Source organism: Schistocerca cancellata, chromosome 2 (genome assembly GCF_023864275.1).
Source record: "Schistocerca cancellata isolate TAMUIC-IGC-003103 chromosome 2, iqSchCanc2.1, whole genome shotgun sequence".
In the NCBI taxonomy this organism is placed as follows: Eukaryota; Metazoa; Arthropoda; class Insecta; order Orthoptera; family Acrididae; genus Schistocerca; species Schistocerca cancellata.
In genome coordinates this window covers 101,912,449-101,934,078 of record NC_064627.1, presented here as the reverse complement: position 1 = coordinate 101,934,078, position 21,630 = coordinate 101,912,449, and the positions used below count along the sequence as shown (strand labels likewise).

At 41.7% G+C, this 21,630-nt stretch overlaps 1 protein-coding gene across 1 annotated transcript in view; it reads right to left on the bottom strand.

The window, feature by feature from the left end:
- LOC126161364 (dynein axonemal heavy chain 7) overlaps nt 1-21,630 on the bottom strand; it is a 1,035,864-nt gene that overhangs the window by 461,013 nt on the left and 553,221 nt on the right. Inside the window, exons 33-35 of the mRNA XM_049917134.1 lie at nt 8,220-8,432; nt 7,946-8,118; nt 7,719-7,860 (exon numbers count right to left, since the gene is read on the bottom strand). Coding sequence (XP_049773091.1) covers nt 7,719-7,860; nt 7,946-8,118; nt 8,220-8,432 — 528 coding nt within the window. The remainder of the gene's footprint in view (nt 1-7,718; nt 7,861-7,945; nt 8,119-8,219; nt 8,433-21,630) is intronic.

The following is a 21,630-nucleotide window of genomic DNA, read 5'->3' as shown; positions in this document are numbered from 1 at the left end:
GCGAAACTGGAAGGGAGGTAATTCGTCAGCGCTGGTAAGTGTTCAGCGCGACCTGCCAAGAAAGCTAATATGGCCTGGAAGCTCTATGGTTGGCTGCAAAGAGTAATGTAGCTTTGTATTGTTAAAAAACAAATGGAGAGACTCGAAATAGTGACTGTTTATTAGACACTGAACTGCTGTTGACAGTATGTTTTTTTGTACAAAGTGGAAATAAATATGTTCTGGTGCATTTAATGATATTCCAAGAGTAGCGTATTTAAAAAAAAAAAAAAAAAATAAGAAGAGAGAGAGAGCGAGAGAGTGAAAATTTCCCCTTCCTAGCAGAGAAGCATCCGGTGCAAGCAGAAGACATCAGCGCTGCAAGAAAGCAGAACCATCATCCTTCAACAAGTAAGTTCACGAAAACGCTTAAGCTGTATAGAGAGAGCTTAACATTACACCGGGCCACCGCAAGAACATGGTGTCCGTAAAGAAAGGACCTGAGAAAGAAGGGGAAATATTAAAGAAGGAAAATCACACAACAGTGCAGTTAGTCTCGAATCACCGATGCCGCCGTCTATAAACGCTGACGGCGCCGCACACCAACGGTAACGCTACCGTACACCAATGCCGATGCCGCCATATATCAATGCCGACATCGCTTCACACCAACGCTGACACTGCCGTCCTCAAAAACCGCCGCCGCCGTCTACCTACGCGACGCTGCCATCCACCTACATCAACGCCGCCGTACACCAATGCCAACATTGCATCACACCAACGCCAATGCAGCCGTCCACAAAAGCCGATGCCGTTGTCCACCTACACCGATGCCACCGTTCATTGATGCTGATACTGCCGTACACCGGTACCAACGCCGGGTGAGCTACTACTGACCTTTGATTGTTTGTGAAGTGTGGGGGGTTGTGGAAATAAGCGAGTGTACTTTTAATGATAACTAGATTAAAGGCAAAACAAAACACAATGGAAAAAGAACATCAATCCATAGAGTCTGTTGGTTCTATGGGAATTGAAACACAGGGGCCAGATTTAGGTGAATTAATGAGGTTTATCAAAGTGCAGTTTGAATCACAGAACACGAAACAGAACAAACTGAAGGCAGAATTAAACTCTAAGTTAGATTTGCAAAACACAAAACTAGAGGCTTAAGTTAATATCCTAAGTAATCAGATGCAAGAATAAAAAAGAATTGAAAAAATAATTGTCTGATTCCCTGAGTAAATAGACAAATATTTTATTTAAGGATTTAGAACAAAGAAATGAAGCTCATCTAAAAGGGTTAGTTCAAAAACTAGAATATGATGTAGACTGTAAATGTAGTAATTTGGAAACACAATTTAATGAAAAATACGACTCTTTGAAAAATGTATGTAATGTTACATTTGATGTGGTCGAACGAGAATTAACTACGCTAAAAACCAATGTCCAGAAACAAGATAAGTTGCTCCCCCTAGTATAGGCGCATATTTCAGGGGTCAAATCACGGGTGGAAACTGCAGAACAGAACTTCAAAGAAAAGTTAATGACTGCAGAGCTTATAAATTTGAATAGCTTAGAAGTACAAGTAGAAGAATTAATAGCATGAAAGATTAAAGAGAAACTAAGTGTTGATATATCTTCACCTATAGTAACTTCCAATTTAGATAACAACAAGAAAGACTTAGAAACTTTGAGGAAAGAATTTAAGCTTATGCAGGAGAAACTACAGAAAGGCACAGTTTCCCAAAATATTATATTAAATAAGGACATGATAACTGATTTGCAATGGGGATCAAATTCAGGCTTGTCGAGACCGTTTCCTATACACCAAAAAACCCTATATTTAGTAGATCCTGTGACGGGAGAGGAAAAGTGAATGTATAATGTTAAGGATATAAAACGGTATATACAGAACCCCCAGGGACGTTGGCGTTCTGTGGCAATGGGCAGAATGACGTCTGCCGGTTCCCGAGCAGCCATTGACTGTTGTTAATTTTGCAGCAGCTACAACAGAAATCTGAGCTGTTGCTGGCAGAATTTCCATAATTTTTCTTTCTCTTTCTGCATTTGTTTTTGTTTATGGAAGTCCCACTGATTTTCTTGCTGTTGCTGTTGTCAGTGCTGCTGCAGCTGCTATTGCTGTTGCTACAATTTTAGAAACTCACGATCCATCCTTCAGTGGAATAGCTGCACGTTGAGAAAGTTCCCGTCATTATTTTTCTATCCTACACCGCATATTTGAAACGAAGTTTATGAAAAAAAAAACTGGTGGTAATGCAGAGACCAGCAGAATGAAACAGGCAATTCCTGAGGTATGTGACAGTGGAGTTCACAAAGTGAACAGATAACCAGAACAAGTCCAGAGTGTAGCAGTTTCCTTAAACATATGCAACAGGGAGCAATACAAATCACAAGTATAAATTAGGCAAGATAAAGACTCTGCTACTGAATGGCGTGTAACAAGGGATTCAGAGACTAACAAGAAACTGGCTAACAAGAGCTGGGCTACAGTATTTAGCCATAAACACTCATCAGAGGGTTGTGCCACTTGACATTTTTGCCTTGGGTACTGAGCCTCGTGCAGACATAAGCTGCAGCTGTGGTCTGTAACCCAAGTACCTCTAACATGTGCTCCCTATCAATATTCAGGCAAGATGAGGAATTCATATCACTGTCGGATACTATTCCATGCATTGGTAGTACAAATAGGATACATCCAGACAACAGGTTAGCTGGCCTAAACAGAATCTCCATCTGTTTGAAATCTTCTGCAGCAAGAACTCACAGGTAAGAATCTGACACTGCAATATTCATATGCACTAGATGTTTTAAAGGAAAAATAAAGCAGTGGGACAAATAACGTTCCTGTGCACTCAAACAATGAAAACTCCAGGTAGAAACACCAATAATGTAGGAGAAGATAGATTACCATGTACTGTAAAGGAATCACATTAAGTTTCAGACAGGAAGACACTTACCTAAAGCTTTTGGCCACAACCTTCATCAGCAAAAGAGAAACACACACCATTCATACACACAAGCAACCACACCTCATGCACACATGATCACCAACTCTGGCAGCTCGGACTGGAATGCAGATGTAGGATGCAAGCAGCAATCTGGAGGGGGCAGGGAAGAGGAAGGGATAGTAATGTATAGGTGGGATGAGAGACGAACGCTGTCTGGCAGAGTGTGCAGGGGCTAGAATGCCAACAGGCACAGAGTCAGGAGGTTGTGAGGCAGAGAGGTGTGGAAAAAGGAGTGAAAAAGGAGAGGGGTGGGGAAAAATGGGCAGGAGCACTAGCAGATGGCAGAAAACAAAGACGGTGGGTGAAAGAAATGGGAAGGAGATGATACGACAGAGGGAGAGGAAACTGTTTGGTAAATGGTGAGGGAACAGTAAGTTACTGTAGATTGAGTCTGGGATACAGTCAAGAGTGGAGTATGTGTTGTACAAATAACTCCCAATTGTACAGTTCAGAAAAACTGGTGGTGGAGGGCTGGATCCAGATGGATCAGTAGTGAAGTAGCCATTGAAATAAAGCATGTTATACTCAGCTGCATGTTGTCAGGCTGTATACGTGGACAAGGAAAAAAAATTCCCGGATTTTTCCTGGATTTCCCGGTTAAAAATACACTTTCTCCCAGGTGAAAAGACACTTTTTCTGTGACAGTATACTCTTCCCTGGCACTGTAAAACTCATCAATCCTTTGAATGTTTATGGTTTTATATACGGACGTAGAATTTCCCGGCACTTTAGAAAATGAAACACAGGAGGGGAAAACACGTTTTGAAAGACCTTCAATGTGCAGCGACATGTACGCTGCATATTTCTATATTACGAAGGTATAAATTTGAATTCCGCCAGACACTACATGTCACTTTCCGAAAACATTGAAATCAAGATTGCAATGCGCTTTTGTAAACCAGTCATAGCTCATGTCACGTGATCTCGCCAGCTGATGACGGCATAGGACACGTGATGTAGTCAGCCAATAGCAGCAAGGTCACTCTTAAGTAGCGCGAATACACAAATAGAAAAATTAATGGTTTAAATTAAAGCTGGAAGAGAAGTTAAGCTTCCACATGTAATGTTGATCTTTTTTGCACGTGTACACTTTAAGATACATCACACAAATGTGCTAGTAAAATTTTTAATAATGACGTAAATGTCTGATCTTCAGGGCTCGAAATTCTTCTAAATGGTCGTCCTCAAAGAATTGATTTTTAAATGAGAGTCAAACGGTTCGTGATTTAAGAATTTCGTCGTACATTCTTGCACACAGTTCATCTTGTGTAAAAGGAAATCTGGACTGAATGTAAAGCTTTTCAAACCACCATTCGCAATATTTTCCTGCGACCTGTTAGAAATAGGTTCGTTTCAGCAGTTGGAACATAGCGGCAGATAACAGGCGTCACCGCGCTTACGCAGCTATGACGACGTAGGAAGTCCATATGTTCGTACATGTAAAACATTAAAAGATCTTACATTATGTCATAAAAGAAACAAGACATCAGAGGATAATTCAAGAGCATCAGTATTTCGTGAACCATACTAAAATGGATAATTCGGCTTAAAATGCACATTCGTATGTCCAGATTCATACGTAAATTTTCTTGGAGTACCAGTACCGTATTCTCACGTTTGGTTCTTTATTATGGCATAATGCCATACGTGCACTTGAAATGCAGTGAACAGTTGAAACTAGCCAATAGTGTGAAATTAAACATTTCGTTTCAAATAAATTGACTGCCTCAGCATAAAAGATTAATGAAAGCCAAATCTCTTTAGAAAACCAACAAAAATAACTTCATTGTTGTGCAAGGCGATTAATGCTTGACTGTCAGGAACGTGGAAATTAAAACTAATGACATATTTTAGCTTTCCGTAATTCATCTGATAACTCCCAGACGCAAAAATCTGTTTGTTATCATTTAACATGAAAGCAATAAACGTAGAGGAAGCAACAAAATCACTGAACATAAACACAAGTCACGTGGTGATGACCCATCTCCCCACCAGAACTGCTCTGGGCATCAGCCTAATATTTACTATATTTCCAAACCGGGGCAATATTAGTAGTGGCGCCCAGCCATACTTCCTGTAACCAGAAGTGAAAAAAGGTACTACTCATACGTGAGTCAACTGCTCAAACGAGTCTAATTTAAACAGTTGTCACGTCAGGCTCATCGGAGACAATTTGTTGTTATGAAGCATTGCATAGTCTTCCTTAAGCCTTTGACACACTTTGCTGTTGGCAGAATCTTGTATGGTCACTGTGTTTTGTTGTTGTATATGGCACATTTCCTTCTTCTTCTTCTTCTTCTTTTTTGCTGCTGCTGCTGCAGTCGGATGAAAAAATTCCCGGGTTTTTCCTAGATCTCCCGGTTGTCCCGGGTCGTATACGGCCTGGTTGTGCTACATGTTGGTCTACTTTGCTCTTGGCCACAGTTTGGCAGTGTCCCTTCATTCTGATGGACAGCTGGCTGAGAGTCATACCAATATAAAAAGCTGTGCAGTGATTGCAGCAGAGCTGGTAAATAACTTGGCTTCTTTCACAGGTGGCCCAGCCCCTGATGGGGTAGGATAAACCTGTGACAGGACTGGACACAGAAGTGAGGGGTGGGTGAATTGGGCAAGTCTTACACGTGGGTCTTCCACAGGGGTATGATTCTTGCGACAAGGCACTGGGATTGGGAGTGGCATAGGGCTAAACTAGGTTGTTGTGAAGGTTGGCTGAGCAATGGAACACCACTTTAGGAGTGACAGGAAGGATCTTGGGTAGGATGTTCTTCATTTCAGGGCTTGGTGATAGGTAATCAAAGCCTTGGCAAAGGATGTAGTTCAGTTGGTCCAGTCTGTGGTACTACTGCCTGAGGGAGGGTCACTCCTTTGTGACTGGTTCTTGGGACTATTGGGAGGATTGGGGTACAATGGGAAATGGCACGGGAGATCTGTTTCCAGACTAGGTCTGGGGTCTAGTGCCTGTCTAAGAAGGCACTGGTGTGAGACTCAGCATACTGGACCAGTCACAATGGGACATCCAGGCTTGTTGGGTTTGTGGATTTTAGGGAGCACATAGAAGGTGAGTGAGTAGGGTGTCATAGGGGTAGAAGGGAAATGGATTCAGGGGAAAGGTTCTGGGCAGGTCCTAATACTTCAAGCAGAACTGCAGATTGTGTTGAACTTCTGGGATGAGATCACTCTGGCAAAGTTTATGCGTGGAGGAGTCAGATACTTGGCAGAACTGTCTGCCACCTTGCCACAAGGATCATACCCCTGTGGGAGGCCCAGTTGTAAGACCTGTCCAATCCACTGACCCAGCACTTCCCAGTCCAGTCCTGTCACAGGCTTATCCTAGCCCATCAGGGGCCGCACCACCTGTGAAACAGTCATGTCATTTACCAGCTCTGTCGCAATCACTGCACGGCATTTTATATTGGTATGACTACCAACCAGCTGTCCACCAGGATTAATGGCCACTGCCAAACTGTGACCAAGAGCAAAGTAGACCACCCTGTGGCACAACATGCAGTGGAGCATAACAATCTTGATTTCAATTGCTGCTTCACTACACAGGCAATCTGGCTCCTCCACTGTACCATCAGTTTTACTGAAATGCACAGATGGGAATTATCCTTGTCTCCACACTCTCCACCAAACAGTTTTCAACTCCTCTGTTCTATCATCTCCTCCCCATTCTTGTCTCCAGCTATCTTTGTTTGCCACGCTCTGCCAATGCATCTGTCCATCTTTCCCTGCTCCTATTATTTTTTGCTCCTTTTTTCCCCATCTCCCTGCCCCACAACCTTCTGCCAGTTTGCCTGTTGGTATTCTAGTCCCTGCACACTCTGCCAGACAGTGTTTGCCTCTCCCCCTCCTGTACACTACTATCCCTTCCCCGTCAAGGCCACCTCCAGATTGCTGCTTGCATCCCAGATGAAAGCTGCATTCTGGCTGAGCTGCTGCAGTTGACAGTTATGTGTGCATGATGTGTGCTTGCTTTTGTGTATGAATGGTGTGTGTTTCTCTTTTGCTGATGAAGGCTGCAGCCAAAAGCTATAGGTAACTATCTTTTAATTGTGCCTGTCTGCAGCTAAATGTGTCTTCTATATGGTAAGTAGCATTCCTTAATGATTGTTCATCAAAACAAGCAATTAATAAAAAGTAGAACACAGCAACTTGAAGTTGCGCTCAAAACTGGTCTGTGTTGTAATGTGTGTTATGGAGCATGCGTTTAAAGATGTAGAAATACAATATTCAGTATTATCACTCTAGGAAATGGTGGTTTCTTACTAAACATGGTTTAAATGAAGGCAAATGATTTGAAATATCAGGTATTTAATTAACAGGGATTGAATCAATAAAAAATTAATCATTTCGTGTATTTATGGATTACCCAGTGGTAGTGTAGTATTTTATATATATAGAAGTTCTACATAAAATCCAAGCAGAAATATTAACATATTTATATGTGCAGACACAAACACAAATATCACAGATGAAACAAGTAGTATTCTCATAGCATCCTTTGCAATTTTTGCATATCTGTACACTTCATTTTAATGGATATATTACTATGAAAATCCTGAGTGTACTTTTATTTCTATACCTCACAATAGTTTTGAGATTTGCAAAGTTGGCTATGAGAGTCTGATAAAAATAGTACTAAAATTGTAAAAGTTCAATTGGTATAATCATAATCAATGTTTGAATCGTAAAAATTTTAATGAATACCTGAAACAGCTCATACTCAGATATATGAGATGCGAGACGTGTAAGGGACTGCCTCCCAGAGCCTCCAACACCAACTAACAGACCATGGCTGCGAGGCTGTTTTAAAATACGACACAAACGAGAAAGATGTTCTATTGCAAACCTGCAAAAGCATTTTTTTACTAAACATTATTGAAAATGTTCTTTACCAAGTGATTTCCATATTGTAGGTGCATTTAAATAATTACCTGAAGAGAACAAGATTCATAGGCTTCTTTGACATGTTGTTGAATTCTGCAAGATATCCTTCACATACTGAGCGCAAGTGATCTAAATCTAAAACCTCAAGGTAATTTCTTGAGTCTGCTTTAGGATTTGCAAAATCACAGTAAATAAGATTTCTTAATTCACTTTCACCAACCTGTTAGTATAAAGTAAGAGGCCAAAAAACATTAGCCACGGTTAAGTCTTAAAAGTCTGAAGCCTAAATCATCATGATGATAAAATGGAACATCCAGTTACCCTTTTTTGTCCTTTTGGTAGCAGGTGCTTAAACATTTTATCAAGGTCTTCATTCAGATGTTCAGCTACAACATCATGTAAGGTATCAAAAATCCAGTCTCTGTCAGCATCATCCACCAATCTGTCATAGTAAACCCTGAGCACCTCATGGACCCACAATCGCTTCATTGAAAGCAGATCTTCTGTTGCTTCAGGCACAGATAAAAGGACACCCTAGATAAACACACATACAATGCATATTAATGTAAGAGAGGGTGAATGCACCAGGATACACTTTGGGGACAATAATTAAATTTAAGGATTTATGCATGAAATAATTAAATGTTTTTCTTAACTGACATTTTTACAGTGTTAAATTTGCAATAAAAAATTTTGTTGTGAGTATATGTCAATCACAATTATTATCTTAGCTGCCAAGTTCCATTCTGAGATTATCAGACAGACACATAGAGAATCTATTCTGTTCTCTCCTAACTAGTGTTGATCACAATTCTAAAGAGGCCAATAATATTTCAAAATTAATAATGAAAGTTACTGACAAAATATTTCTCACTTTAGGCAAAACAAATGGATAATGGCACAAAGAATTCACACTATTTTTTCTGGCATTTTAAATATACCATACATTTTCTGTATGATGTAAGCCGATAAGATAAAAATTAGTCACCTGGCATGTTAGAGCAAATGGTTACTTCAGGAACTTCTACAAATTATGGAAACAAGTACAGCAAAGGGCACATCTTTTAAAAGTACACATCATTACTTGGGATGTCATCAAGGAGGTATGTAACAGTGCTTGTGTCATTCATTGTTTGTAACCCAGGATGTAAGACTGATGTGGTAAGAGTGGCAAAATGGATGACTACATTTGAGCACAATGAAGCTTATAAGGAAAGTGATGGGTATTGAATTTCAGCATTCCTGTGACACTCTTCCATGGGTCAATCAAACACGTGTCCCTTTGGGCATCCTTTTGTTCACTTTGTTAAATAGTGCCTGTTAGTAAATTTTATTATATAAAACTAGAAAATTTCTTTTCCCCGCCTGCAAATGGAACAAGAAGAAGGGGAAATGATGACTGCACTCTGTGACACACTGACTTTGCAGAATTTTTTTGAGCTGAGATGTATGTGTAGATGTGGAAGGGTCTTAGTTCAGTTACTTCCATGTTCCATGGATCATAATTGCAGTCTCTCACTACGATGAGTCGCTTTTATAATTATACTACATCTTCTCAGCGAAAAATGTGGTATCTTGGAGATTATCTACTCTCTCTGTCTCTTACTCCCAAACACACACACACACACACACACACACACACACACACACACACACACAACAATGTTTTAAACATTAATAAATATCTCTTTTAAGTAGAATGAGCTGTCAAGTACATACGATTTCAGTTAATTTATTATCAGTTAACTTATGAACATCACTGGGTAACTGAACTGACTCAAAAATTTTTATGGCTAATTGCCTCACTCATTACTGTGCCACACTAAGGCTGGGTAAAGGATAATGTAGGTCTTTTATCATATTCATTATATTAATGTGGTTTTTGAATTATGATTTAATGTTGACAATTTCATAATGCAGTAAATTCACTGGAAAGCTGTTGTCAGTATGCCCACCAATTGAAACAGCAGTCTGCAAGAGATTATAGTGTAGACACCACATGTTATCCATAGTACAAGCTTCAGTGCAATAAAGATTTTCTTCCTCAATTACATATTGCCCCAGAATGATATTAGAGTATTACAGTAAAAAAAGTATGTCAACTTTTGACATTTTCATCTTCAAAGTCGGATTTTATCTGTAACACACACATTACAGAACTAACAAGACACTTCAGAAAATCTATAATTCATAACTTCCAATATAGTTCCTTATTGATATAAACATCACAGAATTTGGAATATTCTTTTTCAATTAGTGTTTTACATCCACAAATTATTTGTAATGTTGTTGTTAGGCCTTGTGGAGTATAGAATCGCATGTTCTGCAGTTTATTAAGGTTTATAGAAAGTCCATTTGCAGAGAACCGGTTATTAATTTTTAGTAAAATTTTATTTACATTTTCAAGAGGTGAGGTTGCTTCATTAGCCTTTTTGTAATAATACTTGCATTGTCACTTGCATTGTCAGCAAAGAAAACTATTTTTGCTTCTTGGATATATGATGGCATATCATTTTTATATAACAACAACAGCAAAGTAAATACCAATCCTTGTGGAACACTGGTAGTAATTATTCACCATTCTTAAGGAACTGCTTGTTTTTGTACACTCAGTGGATTCCTTAATACAACACACTGCATCCTTTCAGATGATGAAAACCATTGCTGGAATGATTTCTAATATCATAATATTTTAACTTCTCTATGAAAATATCGTGAACTTCACAATCAAACTGAAAGTATTCACACTGAATGGTCACCTATGTAATGAGCTACATATTGTGCTCTATGCCCAGCAATCTTGTTGTTTATTAGGTTTCTGCTGCACAAGACAATTGTCAATAAATGTTACTGCATGCTTTTTTTTTCTTATATCTGACATTATATATAGACAGGATGTTGAAATACTACTTAGGTTGCAGTCTTAACAACATCTTGTTCCTTTTGGCTTAGTGCTTTACTTCTACATAGTTATATTCCTTTTATATTTCAGCTTTTACCTGCTTTAAAAAAGTATATAACCTACACCACATAACACTTTTTATTGAAACTATCTCTTTCAACTTATTGTTTTACCTCTGTGAAGTAATGTATGCTCTTGATGTTCTGGAAAATATTTTAGCATCTTCCTGCTACAAAAATTTTATAATTGTATACCAGTTATCATAGTTATATTAAAGTTATGTAACTGAAATTGCAATTGACAGTGCCATGAATACACAAGCAACCTCTAGTGGGACTAAATGTCAATATGTTCCCTAGTAACTTTCACTGTGTGTTAGTTCAGTAGTGATCTTGATCAGTGATGTACTCTGTTGCTTGTAATATGTGACAGATGCACTTGGTGAAACATACTGAAGTACTTGCTTTAACTTTGACTTGCCAAAGCATTTTATATCAGCTAAGATATCGAGTACATTTACATCTCTAAACAGGCACTTGTATTAACCTTTACTGAGGTAAGTGTAAGAATAATTCAATCTATGTATTTGTGATGCTTTACACTTATGTACACTGTTCACAGATCAGATGATGTAACTCTTTTTAAAAAAATCAGTAATTGTAAACAAAGCTTTTACAAACGCGATCTAAGCCAGATGTTGCCTTCCTTCAAATTGAAATAACTGTGAATTTTGATAAGATTCATTTGGTACTGTTGTAGTAGCACTACCATGATGCTGGGGCTACACTAGATGACGTGATGACTGGGTGCCACCAGTTGCAGCCATGGATTCATGACTGGGCCATGTTAGCCACCCCTCTTACTAAAGTCTGCCCTGGGTGACTTGGTGTCACAGTGCAAAGGACCTGCAATCTGTACCAACTGCTGCCAGAGCCCTGCCAGGAGGCATAGGGTCATGGCTTGTGGATGGTAGTTATCTCTCCCATGGGAAGATGGGCACCAGAAGACAGACGCACCAAGGAGGAGGAGTGCACCACTGACAGGGCCTTGGCCTACTGACAGGTCACCAGCTCACTGCCTAAGTCTGATGTCAACATTGAAGGGCATCAACACAAGTACCGTCCCACTGGGGCAGAGACCAGTTGCCACTACCATCATCAGCCTGCCATATCAGAGTGGAGCGGACCTGCCTCTCACTGATAATGGATAAATGTTATTTATAAAAGGTCTAATGAAGCAATACAATAATGAGCCTATGTATGAATTAAAACAGAGTAATGAAGTTAACAAGGTGCTGTTACAGGACGCCAAGCAAAGAGCACTCGATGCGTTCCTGAGGGCTTTGGCATTGGAAATCTAAGAGGGTGCACACTCCATGCAGCAGTGAGACTGGCAATGGAATTTGCAGTAAATGATGTTGCAACAAGAGTGAGAGATGCAGGAAGTATGTTTATGGCTAAGGTAAAATGTTTTAACTACACTCCTGGAAATTGAAATAAGAACACCGTGAATTCATTGTCCCAGGAAGGGGAAACTTTATTGACACATTCCTGGGGTCAGATACATCACATGATCACACTGACAGAACCACAGGCACATAGACACAGGCAACAGAGCATGCACAATGTCGGCACTAGCACAGTGTATATCCACCTTTCGCAGCAATGCAGGCTGCTATTCTCCCATGGAGATGATCGTAGAGATGCTGGATGTAGTCCTGTGGAACGGCTTGCCATGCCATTTCCAACTGGCGCCTCAGTTGGACCATCGTTCGTGCTGGACGTGCAGACCGCGTGAGACGACGCTTCATCCAGTCCCAAACATGCTCAATAGGGGACAGATCCGGAGATCTTCCTGGCCAGGGTAGTTGACTTACACCTTCTAGAGCACGTTGGGTGGCACGGGATACATGCGGACGTGCATTGTCCTGTTGGAACAGCAAGTTCCCTTGCCGGTCTAGGAATGGTAGAACGATGGGTTCGATGACGGTTTGGATGTACCGTACACTATTCAGTGTCCCCTCGACGATCACCAGTGGTGTACGGCCAGTGTAGGAGATCGCTCCCCACACCATGATGCTGGGTGTTGGCCTTGTGTGCCTCGGTCGTATGCAGTCCTGATTGTGGCGCTCACCTGCACGGCGCCAAACACGCATACGACCATCATTGGCACCAAGGCAGAAGCGACTCTCATCGCTGAAGACGACACGTCTCCATTCGTCCCTCCATTCACGCCTGTCGCGACACCACTGGAGGCGGGCTGCACGATGTTGGGGCGTGAGCGGAAGACGGCCTAACGGTGTGCGGGACCGTAGCCCAGCTTCATGGAGACGGTTGCGAATGGTCCTCGCCGATACCCCAGGAGCAACAGTGTCCCTAATTTGCTGGGAAGTGGCGGTGCGGTCCCCTACGGCACTGCGTAGGATCCTACGGTCTTGGCGTGCATCCGTGCGTCGCTGCGGTCCGGTCCCAGGTCGACGGGCACGTGCACCTTCCGCCGACCACTGGCGACAACATCGATGTACTGTGGAGACCTCACGCCCCACATGTTGAGCAATTCGGCGGTACGTCCACCCGGCCTCCCGCATGCCCACTATACGCCCTCGCTCAAAGTCCGTCAACTGCACATACGGTTCACGTCCACGCTGTCGCGGCATGCTACCAGTGTTAAAGACTGCGACGGAGCTCCGTATGCCACGGCAAACTGGCTGACACTGACGGCGGCGGTGCACAAATGCTGCGCAGCTAGCGCCATTCGACGGCCAACACCGCGGTTCCTGGTGTGTCCGCTGTGCCGTGCGTGTGATCATCGCTTGTGCAGCCCTCTCGCAGTGTCCGGAGGAAGTATGGTGGGTCTGACACACCGGTGTCAATGTGTTCTTTTTTCCATTTCCAGGAGTGTATATGTGTACAGGGCATGTACCAACGCAGTGCTGCCAACACAGCAGGAGTGGTATGAACCATCAGCATTATTATGGGAATAACAATAGGGGTTCACAGGATGGTAATAAGTTCACATTAAACTCATAGGTGAAACCTTGGAACTGCCAAAAGGCATTCCCATTAAAAATGAATGCATGAAATAAAAATACACTCTGGCAGAATGTGTCATATTGGGCATAGTGGGTGGAAGAATGTGTAAGTGTGTCGGACACAGGGTCCCATATGCTAGTGGCATGGGAGATTCTTTTATAGGTAGGAGGCAACAGGACCCACCATGTTATAGTTTGCATGGGGTGGGGGATAATGATGTATGGCCATTGGAGTTGGCAATGATAAATTTTCAATTGGAGGCTCCATGCTACTCTATCCTGTGCAAGCTTCTTCATCTCCCAGTACCTACTGCACCTTACATCCTTCTGAATCTTATTACCATCACTTTATCAAAGACTTTTGTATCAAAGCCAGGCCACTCCAAGAGTTGTTAAGAGCTGATGCTAAATTTATCTGGGGTGGTGCTCAACAAGATTCTTTCGATGTGCTGCAAAAAGCTCTGATGACTGACCCTGTACTAGGTCTGTATGATGAGAGAGCACCTACAGAACTACACACAGATGTCAGCGGGTATGGGATCGGTGCTGTTCTGGTGCAAATTTCAGATGGAAAAGAGAAGGTTATAGCCTATGCTTCTAGGACACTAACACAAACCGAGAGAAACTACTCAACTACAGAAAGAGAATGTCTTGCTGCAATTTGGGCCATGTGAAAATTTCAATAGTATCTCTACTAAAGGCCATTCACAGTTGTTATAGACCATCATTCACTTTGTTTGCTGACAGGTCTTAAGGATCCAAAAGGATGACTTGCCAGGTGGGCACTATGCCTTCAAGACATACATTACCATAGTGTACAAAAGTGGAAGAAGACACCAAGATGCCAACTGTCTCTCAAGAAACCCTGTGAAAGACTATCAAGACTTTGATGAAGATAGTGACTCTCTCACTGAACTCCAGGATCTCTCTGCTGAGCAGAAGAAGGACGCCAAGATATCTCAAATTATGCTTGCCTTAAATTGGTCAGAGGATGTGAAAGGACAATTTCAGGTAGTTAATGAATTACTTCGCAAGAAAAACTTTGATCCGTTTGGAAAGAGGTGACTACCAGTGATTCCTAAACACATGCACTTAGATGTTCTATAGAAATTCCATGACACACCTGGGGCCGGTCATTTAGGGTTTATTATGGCATACGATAGAATCTGCAAGAGATTATTCTGGCCAGGTTTATTTAGGAGTGTCCGCCACTATGTGTTGCACTGTCGAGAGTGCCAGAGGAGAAAGGCAGTTCCTCAAAAACCACCCGTCCGACTGATACCAATTCCACCAGCCAAAACACACTTTCCAGCATGTTGGGATTTACCTCCTTGGACGATTTCCAACATCTGCTAGTGGCAATAGACGGATTATTGTTTGCACTCATTATCTGATACGCTATGCCATTACAAAAGCCGTGAAAACAGCCAAAGCATCCAAGGTAGCCAAATTCATTGTGGAAGACGTTGTATTAAAACACAGTGCCCCAAAGTCGTTAATCACAGATCATGGTAAAAATTTTCAATCAAATCTTGTGACAGAGATAAACCATCGGTGCAACATTACTCGTCACCTGATGACTGCCTACCATCTGCAAACTAATGGGCTTAATGAATGCCTTAATAAGACTTTGGCCGACATGCTATCAATGTTCATCAATGTTGAGCTGAGAAACTGGGATGAGGTGCTACCTTTCACGACGTTTGCCTACAATACCGCCAAACAAGACACCACAGGATTTACTCCATTTTTCTTGGTGCATGGGCATGAGGCGACTACAACGATGGACACTGTGTCTCCATTACATACTGATGATATGGACAATGACTACATTAGCCAGATGTTAACCAGAGATAAGGAAGCTTGGTAGTTAGCTCGACTCCGCATTCTGCAGGCTCAAGAAAACGATTGCCGAAGGTGTGACGAGAGTCACCGCTCTGTTGTCTGCCAGCCTGGTGACCTCGTCTGTATTTTCACTCCTGTTCAGAAGGTTGGTGTCTTTGAGAAGCTCCTCAGGCGCTACTTTGGACCTTATAAGGTATATGCGTAGATCACATAACTAATGAGGAGGTATAGAATAGAATTAGGGAGAAGAGGAATTTGTGGCACAACTTAACTAGAAAAAGGGATCAGTTGGTAGGATATGTTCTGAGGCATCAAGGGATCACCAATTTAGTATTGGAGGGCAGCTTGGAGGGTAAAAATCATAGAGGGAGACCAAGAGATGAATACACTAAGCAGATTCAGAAGGATGTGGGTTGCAGTAGGTACTGGGAGTTGAAGAAGCTTGCACAGGATAGAGTAGCATGGAGAGCTGCATCAAACCAGTCTCTGGACTGAAGACCACAACAACAACAACAAGGTTGAAAGACAGTTGTCTGATGTTACTTATGAAGTAGAAGATTTCAACCCCGACACAGAATGATGAAAAATCAGAGATATGGTCGACATCCTTCAAATGACGTCCTATAAGGATCTTGCAACCCAGGGTAAATTCGAAGCTCCAGCATCAGGCAACAAGCGGAAAGGTGACAAAGTGCGTAGCAGAAAAAGAAGTTCTAAGAAGATCACCACCAGAGTGAGAATCAGTCATCAGGACCTGTGACTCGTTCTCAGACTACGAGGATGTAACATGGAGATGCTGTTCTCTTAAGTAGGGAGCAATGTCGAAGAAGAAGCTGATTAGCGCCTTAGTTTATTGGTTATGATACTAAACAGTTGCATGGAGGGTCGCGAGTTCAGAACTCACCTGGACTGTACAGTTTTAATTTCTGTATTTGGTTCGAATACATTCTAGAAGTATCCACAAATATCAAGAATCATTGTACTGGAATGTTCTGTAGCTGCATATATACTGTATGTGTTCTGGCCGGAGGCAGTTCGTTCTGCGCTCTTGTATGTGTAAGTGCTGAATAAACCTTCGTTAAGTGAAGTTAGTGTTCCTCATTCATCTAATTGCACCTTCTTCTATGTGACAATATTTGTGTTTGACTTCTGCACCCGCCATTTTCCAACTGTATTTGGAACAGCTGATTGCACAAGTGCCAAACTGTTAAAACTATCTGGACGATATTGTCATAGCAGGTCATTCACGTGAAGAACATATTGCAAATTTTCATGCTTTGTTTTGCATGTTATCTGATGCAGGACTAAAGTGTAGACTGGACAAATGAGATTTTTTTAAAACCTGAGTGACAGTATCTTGGTCATGTCATAAAGGTGTACATATCCTTCAGTCACATTTGTTAGCCTTATGAGATATGCCAGTTCCTTGCAAGTCACAGAATTGTAGTCAGTCTTGGGGAAAATGAACTATTATATTTGCTTTATACCAAACGCTGCACAAATGCAGCTCCATTGCATCGCTTGTGTTGAAAGAATGTCCTCTTTGTTTGAACAGATGAGTGCCAAGTAGCTTTTTAAAAACTTAAAGATGCATTGCTCAGTGATCAATGCTTAGTTATCTTTGATCCTGACTAACCAGTTGTATTCCTGTTATGAAGTCAGTGCACTGCTTTCACACAGAATTGGTGATAAAGACAGGCCTCCTGCTTTCACATCAAAAGTGTTATCAAAAGTTCAGTGAAACTATTCAGAAATTGAGAAAGAGGCTTTGGCTATTGTCTATAGAGTCATCAAATTCCACCACTATTTGTAAGGCAGAAAATTCTACTTAGTAATGGATCACAAGCCTTTGTAGTCTTTATTTCATCCAATGAAACTGGTTCCTGTACGAACTGTCCAAAGATGGCAAAGATGGGCTTTGTTGTTGCCTCAATACCAGTACGAGATTGTGTATTGTCCGATAGCTCAACATGGTAATGCGGAACCACTTTCACTGATTGGCCCTGTACAGGCTTTGACTCTTCTGCTGCATCTTGTTGTCACATCGATGCTCAGGATTCTGAATTTCTTCAGTCTTTTCCACCGAATTATAAGAAAATTGCACAGGCCAAGGAAGCTGATCCAGATTTGAACGTTTTGCTAACATACATTCCCACATCTTGGCCTCACTCATTGAATAGCATAAAGAACTCTGTCCTGCACCGATACTTTGAACATCAGCATAGCCTCACTGTCCAGAAGGATGTAGTTCTTGTTCAAAATGATGTAGACAGTCACTTGTGTTGATCCCTAAAGCTTTGCAAAAGGAAGTGTTGCAGTTACTTCACCAAGGACACTGGGGGATTGTTCGTATGAAACAGTTAACAAATCGACACTGTACTTGACAGGAAATGGACACCCAAATAGAACAGATGATGTCACAGTGTCACGCATGTGTGGAAAATCAGTCCGCTATACCAAAAAAATTATCTGCTTGGCCTAAGTCACACTCACCATGGCAATGTGTGGACATAGACTTTGCGGGACCTTTTTGGAACACTCATTGGTTGATTGTGGTTGACTCATATAGTAAGCTTCCTTTTGCTGAGCCAATGAACTCGACAATGTCACTAGCACAATTCAGGTGTTGTCCTCTATTTCTTGCCTTGAACGTTTACCTGGAGTTATAGTGTCAGAGAACAGGTCACAGTTCACGCCAAATGAATTGTCGAACACTGTGTGAACACAATGGCATACAGCGTCTAACTAGTGCACCGCTCCATCCACAGTCAAACGGCAAAGTAGAACATTTTGTCAGAACCTTAAGCAGCAGATGACCAAACATCACCCCGCAGTCACCAGTGATCAAGCATTACAACTGTTTCTCGCCTCATATTGTTCGCACCCACAAGATGGACCATCACCTGTGGAATTGCTTCAAGGCTGCCGCCATTGGACATTGCTCCACCTGCTCCACCCTCCTCAGCATCCGGCACTGAAGAAATCCCCAAGTATTGCTTCTCATTGCATAATATTGTCTTTTACAGGGTTTTTAGCAGCCAGCAGATGGTGGGCACAAGGTGAGATTGCCCATGGCTTTGCACTTGCATGTACCTTATTTCAGGTCCAGATGCTTGCAGCGCCGACATCAAACTGAACTTCGCCTCTCTCATGCACACAATGATCTTGCTGTGTCTCTTCCCCCAGATTCACAGGTCCAGAGGACAGCGTGGCCACAACAGCCGCCAGAGGACGTCCTTACCACACTGCGGGTCAACCCCATGGAGACGGAGACTTCGCCTACTCCACCTCCTCTTGTCCTACTGATGGAGCTGGATCTGCCCATACCGTAGCATTTGCTGCCTTCTTAATCTGGTTCCTGGCATCAGGAGGTGGACACATTGTTTTCCAGGGACATTTCTGCCAGAGAGCAGGCCAGATGGTGGGGTACAACCGGAAGCTTGACATCCCCTGCACCCTGCAGCCAAAGCTTGCAGTCACGCGAGGCATCCACCCTCCTGCCTCCCCCACAATGGTCACACTCCCTACATGATGACAGTCCACTGCTTTGGGGGTAAGGTAGGTTCTGGCATATCAACAAGTGCCAGCATGGAGACGAAGAACACAAGAGGAGAAAAGGCTGTGAGACAACAACAGCCAACAGCTTACTGGCTAGGACCGCACCACGACAGCAGCAGCTTTTACAAGAAAGGAATACAAATGCTGCTCCTGCCAGCAACAGCTGCACAGTACTAGATGCAGCCTAGCAGAGAGTGCTATGATAGCAGTTACTGGTGATCCATAGTCATTGCTTGTATGGACGTTGTGTGCCACCCATCACTTGCGACACTGTTGTAAACACAAAGTTAAGTATTCTCAATCTTCTTTATTGTAATAAAAACTATTAATGTGATTTGCTTGAATTGTTGTAAATTTATACGAGATTGAAGCATCCTTTAGGCACCCTATAAGCGATGAGTGCGCAGGACCCCACAGTATCACCTATAAGAAACAAGTGGTACAGCAATGGGCACCCACTTAGTACCATCCTATGCAAACCTATTCATTGGCCATCTACATAATTCAATACCTTCTCTTGCTGACAGTATGGGTAATGTAACGGATGTTGATAAAAAGAATGCTGAAATTCTAAACCTAGCTTTCAAAAACCCGATTATGGTAGAGAACTGCGGCACCATTCCCCCTTTCAATTATCAAACAAACACAAGGATGGCTGACATAATGTTTAGTGTACCTGGGATTGTAAAACAGTTAAGATCCTTAGATGCCAGGAAGGCATTTGGCCCAGACGGTATCACCGTGAGATTATATGTTGACTATGCTACAAATTTAGCACCATTCTTATCCATCATCTAGCAGATATCATTGGAACAGCAGAAAGTTCTAGGGACTGGAAGAAGGCCCAGGTCATAACAATCTATAAAAAGGGTAGAAAATAAGATGCACAATTTCACTGACACTGATTTGTTGTAGAATCATAAACATATTTTGTGTTCAGACATAATGACCTTTCTAGACTCTGAGAAGCTCATCTGCAGAAACTAGAATGATTTTAGGAAACAGCAATCATGCGAGGCACAGATATGCATGATATACAACAGGCTCTAGATACCGGTTCCCAGGCTGATGCCACACTACTCTACTTTAGAAAGACATTCCACTCAGTTCTGCACTGTCGCTTGCTCCAAAAAGTGCGCGCTTATGGTCTATCTGATGACATATGCGGTTGAATAGAAAGTTTTCTAACAGACAGAGAGCATTTACACATGCCTGCCTGTGTCTGTATATGTGCGGATGGATATATGTGTGTGTGCGAGTGTATGCCTGTCCTTTTTTCCCCCTAAGGTAAGTCTTTCCACTCCCGGGATTGGAATGACTCCTTACCCTCTCCCTTAAAACCCACATCCTTTCACCTTTCCCTCTTGAAATATGCTCACTGTTTTTTATTTGCTTAAATTTGGCATATTTCGTGACAGTACCTTTACGGTGAAATGTTTACAATGCGATATTTGTCTTGGCTCCAGTTGTCTAGTGGAAGTATGATTCCACAATGCAGTTTCATCGGCTGCAGAAATGACCTGGTTCAATGCGTTTGCTTCATTTTTGTTGCTTCAAATACCATTTCTTCGAATGTGGTTTCTTCTTAAAGTTTAAATAAAAAAAGTAGTAACATAATTCATTTTCTTCTGTTCACTTCCAAATTATTTACAACGGCGACCTGCACACTGTTCTACCGTCAACACACACCACGAGTTCACTGCCGACTGATTACAGTCAAAGACGACTCCAGTGTCTAAGACATTTTACACAACACACAAGCTTCCACTTGTAATCAGTCTCTTTGATATTCTTCGTCACATTTACTAATAGTAATCAATATGCTTTCACTCTCAAAAATATAAGTATTTTAACATAAAATAAGGCAAATTACAATAAAAAAATTCTGACAAAAATGTAAGAAAACATTTACAATTTGGTATCGACAAATCCGGTAGAAAATAACACATCTCCCAGATCCATTACACTCTCCTTCCCTCTTTCCTGATGAAGCAACCTTGGCTTGCGAAAGTTTGAAATTTGTGTGTATGTTTGTGTGTTTTTTATTGTCTCTATCAACATACCAATGCGAAAGCTTGAATTTTGTGTGTATGTTTGTGTTTGTTTGTGTGTCTATCGACCTGCCAGCGCTTTTGTTTGGTAAGTCTCATCATCTTTCTTTTTAGATATATTTTTCCCACGTGGAATGTTTCCCTCTATTATATATAAATATAAATATAAATATAAATATAAATATAATAGAGGGAAACATTCCACGTGGGAAAAATATATTTAAAAAGAAAGATGATGAGACTTACCAAACAAAAGCGCTGGCAGGTCGATAGACAGACAAACAAACACAAACATACACACAAAATTCTAGCTTTTGCAACCAACGGTTGCCTCGTCAGGAAAGA